General features: G+C 41.1%; 1 protein-coding gene across 3 annotated transcripts in view; it reads right to left on the bottom strand.

Annotated features, from left to right (window-relative positions):
• The window catches only part of slc8a3 (solute carrier family 8 member 3), a 138,928-nt gene that overhangs the window by 27,834 nt on the left and 95,858 nt on the right, over window positions 1-15,236 (bottom strand). For all 3 annotated transcript variants that reach the window (XM_085343386.1, XM_085343388.1, XM_085343387.1), the window contains exon 3: window positions 13,856-13,962. In XM_085343386.1, the coding sequence (XP_085199512.1) occupies window positions 13,856-13,962 (107 nt within the window). The remainder of the gene's footprint in view (window positions 1-13,855; window positions 13,963-15,236) is intronic.

Genomic DNA, 15,236 nt, shown 5'->3' with positions numbered 1-15,236 from the left:
CAAGCCTTTGAAAAGACATCAGGTCCCCGCAGGGGAGCAACCAGGGAAAGATTGTGTTTGACCCTGCAAAGGAGGTAGATTATAATCTAGATTTAAATCCTCTAACTAGGAAGAAATGGGTAAATCTGACGAGAGATTCAACCCTTAATATTAACTGTCACTTTAATCTCTGACTACTTTCATTGATTATAAGACAAAACTGTTTCATTTTAACTTCGCAGTGATCAATTAGCATTTTTTTTAAAAGATATTAGAGTATTTTTATGGGTGTTTATTGGAATTATTGACCAATAGAATGTTAATAGTAATATAAAACATGATATGCTTCAAAATGTGTCTATTTTTCTGTGGGCTATTGGTTCCCAGCCAAGTGTAAAGTGGATGGAATGAGAGTTAGCGCCTCCAAGTCTGAGTCCATCGTTCTCAGCTGTAAAACGGTGGAGTGCCCCACTCCGGGTCAGGAACAAATTGCTCCCCTAAATGGAGGAGTTTGAGTATCTGCAGTGATGCGGTTGCTGTACTGGCCTGTTGAGGTACAGAGCGAGCAAAGTGTGAAAGCACTGTCAATTTACTGGTGAATCTACATTCCTACCTTTAACTATTACCATGAGCTGTGGGCAGAGATCATGATTACAAGCAGCAGAAACAAGCTTCCTCTGCAGGGTGGCTCAGCTCTGCGAGATAGGATGAAGGAGTCTGGTCATTCATCTTATCTCCTCCACATTGAACGAACCAGTTGGGTTGGTTCAGGTATCTGATCAGGATGCCTCTTGGGCGCCTCCTAAGTGAAGGGGAGGAGGCCCCAGGGGAGAATAACTCTTGGGAATTTCTTGGGGTCCCCCCTGGATGAGCTGGGAAAAGTGGCCCGGGAGAGGGAGGTCTGGGCTTCTTTGGCCTTATGACTCAAACATAGATAAATGGAGTGGAGACCAGAAAACACGGGAATGCATAGATTTTGAAAAATGCAAGACAATAGGGACAAAATTGCATACACAGCAATTTTGTCCCTATTGTCAACGTCTGTAACAAGTACCACCTATCATACATGCTTATTACAAACTGCACAATTACTATAAAACTATTTATAAAAGAGCACTGCAGATTAACACTTTCTCAAATCGAAATATTTAAACAAATTTTTATCCATTCTATTTTCTATAACACCTGGATTTTCCATGTAATCTATCTACATATTTCCATAATTCCATTGATGTGCGATCAGATTAGGTGCAGATCAGGATCAAACTGCAAAGTGGGACACTGCCCTTGATTGAGAATATGCTCTCTTAGTGTCCTTCTGAAAAAAGGATGAGCCTACTGAGCCTATACTTGCAACATAAGAACAGTGCTATTTACAGAGATGGAGGTGGCCTTTCATTTCCCACGGTGCTAATCCAGCACTGCCTCTGGCTTTCCATTTCACTTTTCTGAGGAGGCAAATAACTCTTTTTCTTGACATACTGAAAGCAGGCGATTCATTTGAGGTCAAATACAGGTTGGCTGCTAACAAAGGGATGATAAGCTTGACTTTTAATGCAAGACAAAGAGCAGGTACATGAAATTCATTGAGTCATAGAGATTTATGCAGCCCGTGACCTCAGCAAAGGGAACGTAATGAGCGTCAAGTTCATAAGTGGTATGCTCTTGGTTCTATCACGTAGGACAAAGCAGATATTATTCATAGGATGATGACATGGAGGAGACTGTGTGGAGCATCACGTGGTCTCTAGTGGTTAGTCTAGTGGTTATGGAAATAAAGCAAATCTCAAAGAGATGCCATTTTAAACAATTTAGTCTGGGTATAATATTACAGTATTGTGGTCACATGTAAAGGCCTCATCCACACATACACTTAGTCTTGCTTCTTTAATGAAGACAACTTTTTCCCTTTCCACACAAAGCTCGTGAGTAAAACATTTTAGATGCAGGTATCTTCAGAAACACAGAGAAGTGCAGGAAAATGTCGATGGCTGGAAAGCTGGTCACAACTGAAATAATCTGAAATGGTTCCCAAACGTTTTGAATTAGTTTCTAATCAAATGGTGTCTAGCTGTAACTCACCTCTTAAGTTAGATGTCTTTAGCTATTTCTGGGTGCAAACTCAAACAAAGACTGTGGCATCACTGAGAGTTAAAAACGGCCCCAATGCTTCCATCTCCAATAAAATGTTCAGTGTGGCTGTTGTCCCGCATGTTAGTTTAACTGAAAAAGAGGATTTATACAGTTTAACAGAGTAAGAACTTAGCAGGAGGTTAGCTTGTTGGATTTTTTGACAATATTAAATTACCTCTACAACTTTTGCATATTCACTGTTAACTACCATGCCACTCACAGCTAAAACTGCTACCAAAGCCTACAACCATGGCCAATGCTAATGGTACTTTTTTCTTCTTTCTACACACACTATTCCTACCGCTAGTTAGTCTCCCAAAGGCGAACTGTGTTTGCAAGACATTAATTTAGAAAACACACAGCAGATGTTTCAGATTTGGTTGAGCATCACATTTAATTTCTGGCTCAGGCTGATGTCAGTTTAATTTTGTGCAACACATAAGTGTCTCATACCACATCAAACACCTCCTATATATGTATTTGTATTCAACATGATAATGTTCTACAGCACAAATGTCTTTATATTCTCAGAGGGCACTTGCAGCAACATTTTAAATTGTCTATTTGAACTTCACGTGTCCTAGCGTTGGTGATCTGGCCTGAGCATCCCGCCACAATATAACTCACCCCTCATTCGGAGGTAATGAATGTGTGTGCGTGTGTCTGTGTGAGATGGAGAGAGAAATCTGGAAGAAGGACCCGGCCAAGCTCAAAGAACAGCATGTGAAGTGCCCTTAGATGCCACAAGAGCTCACTCTGAGCGAGGCGCCTGACGGGTGGCACATTTCCCAACGATGGGCATGATTTGAATGAAAAGTGGCAGGGTTGGAGATGGATTACCACAGGGAGGAGAAGGGAATTAATCCTCTAGCCACGCACGCACAAACGCATTAACACATGCAACAAATGTAGGGGATAATAATATACTTTCATCACAAACACGCTAAAGCCAGGAATGCTTTCTCCCTGATTCTGTTTTAAACAAATGCAAGAAACACACTCAAGTGTTTGCTCCTACACAACACACCACAGTACATGAATGATGACACTGCCAGCCAGTGCTTTGTAGCACACTTTTTGCAGTGTCATTTGAAGGTCCCACACTTTCAAGTCTACCCGGGATGCTCCACCCCTCCTCCATCCCCTTTGCTCATATACTGATGTTTTTCCTGAAACATTAAAGTAGCTTATTGTTTCCTCTGTCCTTCCTTTCTTCCTGAACATATCAATTATTATCACGTCTTGACTCCAACTGGCCAAGTTTATAATGGCTTTAGATGTCAGGAAGCAGACTGTTTGGGTATGATTATTAATTTGCATCTACTTACTGTAGAAAGCTAGATTAATTAGTTTGGCCAATTTTATTTGCAACTAGTGCTCAAAAGACTTGTTAATTAGTCTTTTAAAAGCAAAAATACATATAATGTGAAGATGTGACCTTTTTTGTTGTAAATATATATCTTTGTATTTTTGGACTGTCAGAATGAACAAACTTGACATTTACATTTGACATTTTTGAAACATGCTATGAGTCTGATTGCATAGAAGTCTATGAGAAATTACTCTACAGCCACTTTGATGTAATGCAAGAGTAAAACCTTCCCAGCTGGTCGCAGTTGGTACTTTCTAGTCAAATTTTAGTACAGCAGGATATTCGTTTTGCAGATTAAGCTTCCATTTTGTGCAAAATAGACTATTAATCAGGGTATGAGTTAGTGCATGGGTACCCTGAGATTGACAAGTCACTAGTACAGGTAATCAGTATCCATTACGTTTTTTCCTAAATCTGTAAAACAGTGGTTATTAGATAATCAAACCAAAGGCTAAAGGTGAAAATTAGCCTTTGTTGTCTCAGCAGTGTAAAAGTCACACTCTATGCCGTCCTGTGAAAACTAAGTGCACCCCAGCTGCTTAAACAGGAATTAAGAGGGTAAGTAGCCAAGTGCTTCTTCATTAATTGATTATCAGCTAGTCTCACCATCTCTATAAAAGCAGAGGTGCTAGAATCTTCTCAGGAATGGATGTGCCAGGAAATTCACCCTGAAGTCAGACTGTGCAAAAAAACCCCAAGACCTACATTGCACAGTCTACAGGCCTCGGTTAGCATGTTCAGTGTTAAAGTTGATGACAATGCAATTACAAAAAAGTCTGAACAGGTATGGCTTGTTTTCAAGTATTGCCAAGAAAAAACTCTTCCCTCTAAAACATCTGGCTGCAGGGTTTTGGTTTGCATAGCTGCATCTGAACAAACACAAAGACCTCTGGAAAAGATGAGACCAAGGTGAAAATGCCACATTTAATAAAACCAAACACAGAATATCAGCACTAACACCTCATACCAACAGTCAGCACTTTGGTGAAAGGGCTGATCATTTGGCTTGTTTTGCATCCATAGGACCTGGGCGCTCAGTTATTGAGTCGACCACAAATTCCTCTGTATACTAAAAAATTCTGGAGTCAAATGTGATGCCATCAGTCCAACACCTAGAATTTGGAGAAAACTGGGTTATGCAACTGGACAATGAACCCAAGCACGACAGCAAAATTACAACAGAGTGGGTGAAAAATAAAAGAATCTAGGTGTGTAATGGCACAGTCACAAGTCCAGATCCCCAAAGACTGGAATACTGTGGTGATGATGTGAGATACTGATAAGCCAAGTTACTGTAAAGCTGATTTTAAGTGAATGCTGCTAAAGATGGTTCTGTAAGTTCTTGAATTCTTGAGGTGTACTCAGTTTTTCACAAGACTGCATAAAATCTACCTTTCTGTTCTTTCTACCTTGCTGCTAAAGCTTTCATTCCTGTGAAGAAAACTTGAAAAACATCTGATTATAAGCAGCACTCCACAACAGAAACCGCGCCAGGTTCAATAGTGATGTCTCCAAACGCGACTTACTGCTTTCTATCAGATGTATTTTACTGCTTTGGCCTGGATTGCTGCTAATTTAATTAACGTCAACAATCCAAAGATTTGTTACTTTATATAATTTTAAATAAGATTCCATCATTTTTGAATGTTACAAGGGACATTCAAGTGAGTTTCACTTGAGTTTAATAGTTTAATGCTGCATATTTATCTGGTTTACGCACATAAAAAATGGCAGAATTAACAATTAATACTACTTAAATCAAATGTAACATATGCCAAAAAAAGGCAAACATTTGTGCCAAATCAACGACAACAACATAGCTTTGTTGCATATTACAATATGTGTGTTTTAGGTGAACATCCATTCTTTATTATTCTACAGAAGCCCTGGCCTAACGTCTCCACACATGTCTGACATGAATATCGACATGCCTGAAATAAAACTCAGTGGACTGGGAAGTGACAAGTCCTAATTCTGCAGCTTGTGTTGTAGCCGCGTAAGTGGACTGGCTGGACTGGCCACCTCACCAAAGGTGCTAATGGTATTGACCACTTCATTGTGAGTTAGGGAAGGGCATTGCTAGAGCTGGCAGTAAACAACTCCAGACTGACAGGTCAGGGTGACTGTTGGCTTGATTGCTTTCATTACTCAAACACTGTCCAAAGTCTGATCCAGCATCAGCGCCCAGCTTCAGCACCCCCAAAAATGAATCAAAGCACCCCCAAAGATTTCTTACTTTTTTGACAATATTTGCTGTTTGTGTGACACACTGCTAAAAATATAAAAAAGCATACAGTACTTTGTTGAGACATAACATTTTAGTATAGATACCCCCCCCCCCAAAAGCTGCATTTAACCTTCAGTTACTCTTTATATAGTTAGGTAGGAGTCAGACCATGTTTCTTTTTAGCTGAAAAACATTACACCAGGTAACCTGGGTGTAAAAAAAACAAAACAAAAACACAAAACAAAAAAAACCTTTTCCGGCGATGTTTGCTACCCTACAATCTGTCCTACACTGTAGTAAAATCAGCGACATTTGACCATCCTGTTGCTCCCATTGAAATGTATACAGCCTATTTAAAACCTAAAACTTAAAATTGTCCGTAGCCTACTGTTGTTACCACTGTCCTGTTTTAAGGACAGTGGTAACTAACTAGCTAACTAACTAGCTAACTGACCGAATGCCCATTAACCTTAGAACTCCTGTTGTGTGTGTGTTTTGGGGCCACCCTGGGGCGCACACATGTCAGTGCGCCCCAGGGTGGCTGTGGCTACAATGTAGCTTGCCATCACCAGTGTGTGAATGTGTGTGTGAATGGGTGAATGACTGGATGTGTAAAGCTCTTTGGGGTCCTTAGGGACTAGTAAAGCGCTATACAAATACAGGCCATTTACCATTTTTTTTTGTACAGAGAGACAGCCAGTTCTGTTGGCTTCATCGGGTGATGGCCTCCAGCTCGCACTGGAACGGTTCGCAGCCGAGTGTGAAGCAGCGGGAATGAGGATCAGCACCTCCAAATCTGAGGCCATGGTTCTCAGCCGGAAAAGGGTGGAGTGCCCACTCCGGGTCGGGGATGAGTTCCTGCCCCAAGTGGAGGAGTTCAAGTATCTCGGGGTCTTGTTCGCGAGTGATGGGAGAAGGGAGCCGGAGATCGACAGACAGATTGGGGCTGCAGCTGCAGTGATGCAGACGCTGCACCGGTCCGTCGTGGTGAAGAGGGAGCTGAGTGTAAAAGCGAAGCTCTCAATTTACCGGTCGATCTACGTCCCTACCCTCACCTATGGCGACGACCTGTGGGTAGTGACCGAAAGAACGAGATCGCGGATACAAGCGGCAGAAATGAGCTTCCTCCGAAGGGTGGCTGGCCTCTCCCTTAGAGATAGGGTGAGAAGTTCGGCCATCCGGGAGGGGCCGAACGAAAGGAGCCAGCTGAGGTGGTTCGGGCATCTGACAAGGATGCCCCCTGGGCGCCTCCTGGGTGAGGTGTTCCAGGCATATCCCACAGGACCCGGGGGCAGACCCAGGACACACTGGAGAGATTATATCTCTCGGCTGGCCTGGGAACGCCTTGGTGTTCCCCCGGATAAGCTGGAGGAGGTGGCTGGGGAGAGGGAGGTCTGGGCCTCTTTGCTTAGGCTGCTGCCCCCGCGACCCGGCCTCGGATAAAGCGGATGAAGATGGATGGATGGAGACAGCCAGGTTCATAATGGATATAAGGGAGTTTTTGGGGTTTTTTTTAAAAAAAGGAGCCACATTCAGGTAAAAGTGTAAAATCAAATGATCCGTCAATCAAGAATAATGTTGGATCAGTGTTTCAATATTTTTTTATATTGAATTTATATTGAATATTTTATATTTCTTTATACTTTTATTAGATGTTCATGTGGTTTGGTTATTTTCCTTTTGGTTGAAAGTAAACTGAGAGAGGACTTTTTGTTAGTGATCTTAATAGTATTTTTTTCATATTAATGTAATTTTTCATCTAATTGAATACAATCTATTTGTGTATGATTGTCAGTCCAAAGAGGAAGAGGAGAAAGAGGTGAATGTGAGGAGAAAGTACAAGGTCAGGAAGAACCAGGTAAGAAAACAGACAGGGAACAGTGACAGGCAAAACAGAAACTATTAAACTGACAAAGAGAAAAAACCTTATTTTACTCATACAGTCTGGAAGTTGTGTTCTCCCTATATTAAAGCTGCTATACAGAATCTGCAAAACAAACTGGTTTGAAACATTTTTGACCCTCTTTAACAACATTCCAACATAACATTATAATTGATCACGGAGATTAAAATTAATAAATTAAATGGTTCAGCCACAACTCTACTAAAACCTCAGCCAGTAATAGGTAGGCCAACTTTTGAACCATCCAGTTGTCTGTATGACTGCCGCTGTCACGGTCCTGGGTCGGATTGACCCAGCATTTTGAGTTTTTTTATGTCTTGGTTTATTTTTGAATTATGGATTGTTCTTTATGTTTCTCTGGTGCTTTGTTGGGTTTTATGACGAATCTGTGTTTCAGTTATTTTGGTGTGTTTTTGCATTATGGATTGTTTTCTTATTCTCTTGTAGGGCTTGTGGTGGTGATGATGATTATTAGTTTCATGTTTCTGTTTATCCGTGTTTAAGGATTTGTTGTTGCATGTATTGTTTGAGTTGCATGTGTTATATTCTGTCTGCGTCTTTGTTTAGTGGTTTCTTATTTTCTGTTTTATTGTGAAGGTCTGTCTCATGTGAGTGTGTTCAGTTCTACTGCTCCCCCTGTCTCGTTAGTCCAATTTCTCCCAGCTGTGTCTCCCTCCTGTTGCCCATTCCCTGATTACCACCCTGTGTATATTAGCCCTGTGTTTTCCTGCGCTCAGTGTCGCGTCGTACCCTCAGATCCTGCCTGTGTGTTCCAGTTAGTGGTTTCATGTTTGGTTTCTGTTCTGTTTTGTTTGGTGCCAGCAATAAAGCTGAGGTTTTCAGTTACATTTCCATCTCTGAGTCCTGCACTTGGATCCACACCTCCACCTGCCCGCACACAGAGCCCTGACAGCCGCAGTACGTGCGCCACATTTGCGCGCTATCAGAAAGTGCCAAACGGTGCCCTGGTGGAGTGAGGAGCTGTAAGGAGAAGTAGAGTGCTCTGTTTATATTCTAAAAATGTTTTAAGCTAGCTTGTTTCAGAGATTCTGTACAGCAGAATGTGCACACATACTTTTTACAGTGTGTACCACCTGATAAAAATGTCAAGCTCTCCTAAGTACCACTATGAAAGAATGAAACCCATAAATCTTACAGCACAAAATTAGTATTATTAAATTAGTAAAATTAGTGTCTGCAGTAAATATTTTTATTTGTAATAATTTATTCTGTTTTGGGAGTGTTTTTTTATGTATCTGTATTATATTATACATAAACATTAAAAGAGAATCTCTGTCCAAAAAATGCACTCAGTTTACTTTTTACTCACTATGAGCATCATTCACTATTCTCCCCCAGTAATTAAGGTTAGGATATGTATTTTTTCTTTTTATTCCAATCCATTCTTCTTTGGCAGCATTTAAATAACCTTTATCAGATTTGATGGTTTTGTTACAAACTTTTCAAAAAAGTGTTTTGCTTTTCTTTCACAAATGTGGGGATTAAATTGTGTTAAAATGTACAAAACAGTGATGTCATGTTTTGAGACAAGGACCCAAGGACAGAGAGACTTGATGAATTTAAGAATCCTATGATTTATCTTGCCTGGCTGGGCAGCTCTCTGGGTGCGCAGCACCCCCAAAGCTCTAATCCTAGAATCGCCCCTGGCTGCAACAATGAGTGATGTCACTGTGAAGATCAAAAATCTAACAGTTGTTTTTTTGTGCTCCTAGTTTGATCATCATGGGAAGGAAAGAATAAAGAACTAAGAGCTAAGTTTGTTGTTGTTTGATGCAAAGGCTGCGAGGAAAATGGAGCAAGGCTGTTGCATATGAAAAAAAGGGCAACAAAACAAAGACTCTCATAGAATATTCATCAATTCTGCTCCTACACTACAGCTTTAATAAGGAGAAAAACAAACCCAATCAGCCCCACATCAGCGGTTATGAACAACAATATAATCGCTACATTATATATGAAAACGGAGAAATTATCATATCATCCATATCACTGTGATCCAGCAGCACCTACTATGGCAGCAGGAGAATAGTGTATATGTAACCTCTAAAACACTGGTGTGTGCTTTCTCTAATATCAAATCAAACAGATTTCATCAGCACGGGCACATTCATAAAAGATAATTGTGCACGGGAAATAAATAGAGAAAAGCTTTTTCATTACCTCCTCATCACATATAGATCAAACATTTATTACCCTTGATCAAACATTCATTACCCCGTGCATTTAAAAAAGTAAGTAGACAGAGCTCACATTACTCACTGTCAACACGGTCTGCACTTTCATTGTGTTTTTATCTTTCTAGTATCAGAATTAGTAACACTTTAATCAGTCTGGCAATAAGTATACACGAGTATGTTTACTAGAAAGAAATTGAAAGAAAAACATGCATTGAATATTTTATAATCTGCATACAGAAACCACTCAAAAGGTTTCACTTTCTTTCCCTTCAGCCTATGGCCCAACAAAGCAGCTGTTCTGATTTCTTTAGACTGAACCTGGTCATTGGCATGTGTCCTCCTCAGCTCCAGCCGTCATTATCCATCTTCATCTCTCCCTCCATCTGAGCAGATAGCTCGCTCTTCCTCCACTTCCTCTTCACCTATTCTGTCTGTAACAATCCTCACTTGTGTTCACTGCAGTGAACCCAGTAGTCCTGCAGTAGACCTCGACCGTTGGAAGCAATAAAAAACAAACGCACAAGTGATTAAATTTTTTTTTTTTTTTTTGCATTAAAGCACCAGGAGGCACCTACTGCAAGGTCTAATCATATTTACAGCAATCTATCAAAATATATTTATTTCACCTGTCGATACAAATGCTTCCAAACGTCTTTACCTCCTTTTAAGCACCTGTCTCTTTAAAGTTTTTGGCTTTTTGTTTAATTTTACTCATGTTGGAAGAAATATTATACACTACTAAATATATTTTTGTGTTGTTTTATATACTAAATGCTAATTTGTGTGACTAATTAGTGAAATCTTGTTCAGATTTGATTTGATACTAATGAATGTATGTGTCACAGGTTTTATTGACAGCTTACGTGTGCATGTTGAAGCTTATTTTATTAAGAGAATATTCAAAAACTAAGAGTGGACGTAAAGGAAACGTTATACAGTAGATGCTTCACCAAAATTTTGCACTAACTGTTTGGGAATTACACATTGTTTTATACAGAGTCTCTATTTTCAGAGTCTTAAAATGAACTTGACAAGCTAACATAATTTTACATATAAGAACTCTTTTTAATCATCTTTGCATTCAGTGACTGTCTGACATCTGTGATGCTCTGCCAGGCTTTTACTGCAGCCACTTTCAGCTCCTGTTTGTTTGTGGGTCTCTGTGCCTTCATTTTGTCTTCAGCATGACCTTTCCGTTTTTTGCCTTGAGAAACTCTCGGGTTACTATTACAGTATACTTTGGGCCATTATCCATTTGTACTGTGAAGCCCAATTAGTTTTGCAGCATTTAGCTGAATCTGAGCAGAGATTATATCCCTGTACACTTCAAAATTCACCCTACTGCTTCTATCAGTAGTCACATCATCGATGAACATTAGTGGCAGCCATACATGACAATGCCACAACACTGCTTCCACCATGTTTGAATAATCTTCACCTCATGAGCTGTTCCTTCCTGTTCTCTATGCTTTGGTTTTCCCATCATTTTGATACTGGTTACTCTTGGTTTCATCTTGACAAAGATTTATTTATTTATTTTCATAACTGTGCAGACTCTTTTCGATGCTTTCTGGCAACGTTTAATCTGGCCTTCTTGTTCTTGAGTGTAACCAGTGGTTTGGACCATGTAAACAGACACCCTGTTGTGTGTTTACAAGGCCAAAGATCATCTACCAATTGGCAAGTCCGTGGTTGGCTCCCTTCCTGCATGTGAGTTTGTGAATATTACATTAAAAGTGCTTATGCACAGAGAAAAGCACATAAGCGATTGAAGATTGTGGTAAAAAGTGCTTTGGTTGATCAAATAGAGCAGAAAGACATAATTAGGGATGGGTATCGTTTAGGTTTTATCTGATACCGGTGCCAAATCGGTACTTTTGAAATGGTGCCAGTGCTCAAACGGTGCTCAAACCGGTGCTTAAAGAATGGAGAACACAAAATTGGTCCAAAAACCTCTCATGTTCAGCTGTTTTTTGTAAAAAGATAACAATGTTAGCCTTTTCTGCAGCTATGGGGCATATATGGTATCACTCTTGGCTGGAAGCAGTGCCTAAACAATGGAAAAAACACAAACTTTGTCCAAAAACCTCTCATGTTTAACTGTTTTCCACTTTTTCTTTGGTCATTTTAGCCTTTTTGGCCAGGGTGAAGGGAATATCTGCCATCAAACAAGAAGACAGCTGCATGTAGCTACGAAGGTGTTTGCTAGTTCACCTTACATGCATTAATGTAATAACGTGGTTAGCCTACTCAACGTAAATTACACACGAACAACATGAAGCTACTCACGCAGAGAAGAACGGCTGCTGCTGCATCATCATCCGTCATCATTTCTGCTACACTGGCAGGGCTAGGGGCCAGGACTCTCCTCTTCGTGTTTTTGGGGGATGTTGCATAACAGGCAACCCACCCGCAGTAGATGCGCTCGGTGTGAGGTCTCGCAGCAATCTATCAAATACGGCGCATTTCTGGGCTTTTAAAAAAACCGCTATGCGTCGCCAGGTGTTTCATCGGATTCTTGGTGTTACCTCCTTTGACAGTATCACAGTATCAGCTTAAAGCACTTGTTGCTGCTGAGTTTGCATATTTTGCTGTGAAGTACAGCCAGACTTTTGACCGCTTCGCCTTGGACATTTTTAATCTGTAGCTCTGCTCCCGCCTACTATCCTCGGAAATGTAAAATGATTGGCTAGAAGTGTATCACAGCTCAGGAAAAAAAAAGCACCGAAATAAAGCACCGAAATGTGCGCTGCTTTTCGGTCTGGTTACTACCGTTTATGTCAGAACCGGTGCCATCATGGCACCGGACACCGGTACCCATCCCTACATATAATTATAGTTTATTTTTACTATTACATTCACAATTGGGATAAGCTTAAAGGCAATCTTACAAATTTAAAACAAGATGCTTGACAGACAGCTTGCATGTGTGCGTATGGGGAAAAAACCCCTGCAACAACACAGAAATGGAATTTAAAAACAAGAAGCATCACAGAGCAGCGGCAGAGTGACGCAGCTGTCACTCATGGAGACCTGCGTAGTAGCTGCTCTTCATCATGACTCTGAGAACATGGGAAGCTGGCGCACAGACAGTGCTGCCAGACCCAATAACGTAAACATAATGAGCTGTAGTGTTTGGAGGGAACAGCCAAGTGTTAGTTTCTGCACCCTCCGCACCAGCTTGTGAGCTTCTCCCGTTGCCTGGCCTTGAGCATGGTTAGATAACACTGCATTAGATAACGGTGCACAAAACTTGAGAAAATGCCTGTTGGCTTCTTTCAGCACACATTATCAACAACAAAAGGCAACAAACAAAACTTATGACGAAAACTTGCTCTGATTTGGATTCTTTTATCTTACTTTTATTCTCTTATTCACCTTGTTGCAAAAAAAAAAGTTATGCTTGTTATACAGGAGAAGAAATATAAGAAGCTAAGAGATGCACATGTCCTCATTATGAGATGCTATGATAAAAAACAATGTTTAAAGCTCACATAGTTTCAGGTAAACTATGAAATTCAAAGATTCCTGTGAGTTATTCTGTCTCACAGCAAAACAAAAACCGGCAACGTAATTTCACCAACAACGGCATGCTTGCATTTTTCACTCAAGCAAGAATATGGTTAAAAATAGCTACTAGTAAAACGTGTCTTTGCATAATAATGGCTACTTGCTCCTTTGAGAAGGTAAATGAAAGCAGCTCCTAGACTCCCTGTTCTCTTTTTATGCAGATGATGATGCTGTCTGGGGAGACTGTCATTACAATAGCGATGGTGTGATTTTGCAGCTGTTTTTATTTATTTATTTTTTTGAAAGAATAGCTGAGAATGGGCGTAAAATAAAAGGAGGGTGTCGTGAGGTGAATAGGGCGCCAATGTCGTAGAGTAGTGTAATGAAAGAGTAGGTGAAGCAAGAGGACAGATAAGCAGGGAGGCTATAAACAGTGAGATATAATACAATGACAATGTAAGAAGATAGCAAGAAGAAACTGAGGGAAAGAAGGGAAGTGGTTAAAAAATAAATAAATAGAGACAGTACTGCACCTTTTTGCAGACTCATGTCTACCATGCGAGGTTCGGCCAGCTCCAGGAAGAAGTTCTTGTTTTTCTCATACTCCTCATCATCAATTATTTTCACGTGAACAAATTTGCTGCAAGAGGGAGGAGGGGAGGAGGAAGGGGGAGGGGGGGGGGGGGGGCGTGAGAGAAAAAAGGACAGAAAAGGAGAGAGAGGGGAAAGAGAAGAAGAAAAAGGTTAATTTGTGATGGAGGGACACAGGAAGTGTGCTGTAAGTAGGATTAATAATCAGCATGGAAGAAAGGTTAGGAGGTGGAAGGTCAGCTTGCTTTGGACCAGCCTGTCTGTCAGCAGCTGGACATGACACACACACTGGTTTCAGTGAGCTCATTGGCTACAACGGGTGTCATGACAACCACATTTATCACGTCGCCAGACACAAGTGGAACGAGTACGAGGGAGGTGGGGGACGTTGAGAAGCACTCCACGGCAGGGCAGATAAAAAGAGCACAATGAACTGAAAACAGCAGCGTGTAATCACTCGGGTTGTAAAATGTGTAAACGAACATTTCGCAAGGGCAAGAAGGTGAATGAAGGATAAATGAAAAAAACTGCCACTACTACCTAAATTGATTTTTGCGGCTCAGTGTTTCAGTCAGAACCCCTTTAAACAAGATGGCCGGCTGGACACAGCGAGAGCTCGGCCACCTCTCGAGGCACAGACGTGGCAGAGGAAAGAGAGAAGCAGCTCGTTGCTGAGTTCACTGCTCCGGTTTGGGGAGAACACCCCTTTAATGAAGTGGAATGTCTGGAGGGCTCAGGCTCCTTCTCTGGAAAAGGACTGCTTGTGACTTCATCACACAGAAAAAGCTCAATATGGCACCTCAGCCCCAGCAGCGTTCTCACCACTGATCGCCCTAATTGATCTTTATAAAGAGTTATCGACAAGCGCAGGCAATTAAGTGGTCAGTAGGTACCCAGATGCCTCAGTGACTTGCCATATCGCAGCACGAAGCTCCTCGAGGAAAAGCTCTGTTGGATTCAACGGGATTCACGAAAACAGCTCATCGCACATTGTCTGGTGCTGGAAAATATAAGCAAATTCAAGTCTTGCTGCATTCACTACATCAAGGCCTTGAAAGCATTCCCTGCAAGCACAGACAGGTCAACAATACTCAACGGCGACGCTGCCGCCCCTCAGATAGGGATGACACACTTCATTATGCGTCTGACATCTTCACAGGAAGACGCTTTTCGTCTTGATCGGCCAAAAAACACAATTTTCCGTATGTTATTTAGGGAAAGTACTTGGAGAGCAGGGGTTCAGCTAATAAGATAAGTAGCAGGGAAGCATTCATTATGGATAGCTGCTCATGTATCAAGTCAAAAAGCAGCTCCCTCTCCCAA

This window comes from Diplotaxodon limnothrissa, linkage group LG19 (assembly GCF_057381915.1).
Source record: "Diplotaxodon limnothrissa isolate DT_005_m linkage group LG19, D_limnothrissa_male_GT1.1, whole genome shotgun sequence".
NCBI lineage: Eukaryota > Metazoa > Chordata > Actinopteri > Cichliformes > Cichlidae > Diplotaxodon > Diplotaxodon limnothrissa.
This window is presented reverse-complemented; position numbering and strand designations above follow the sequence as displayed.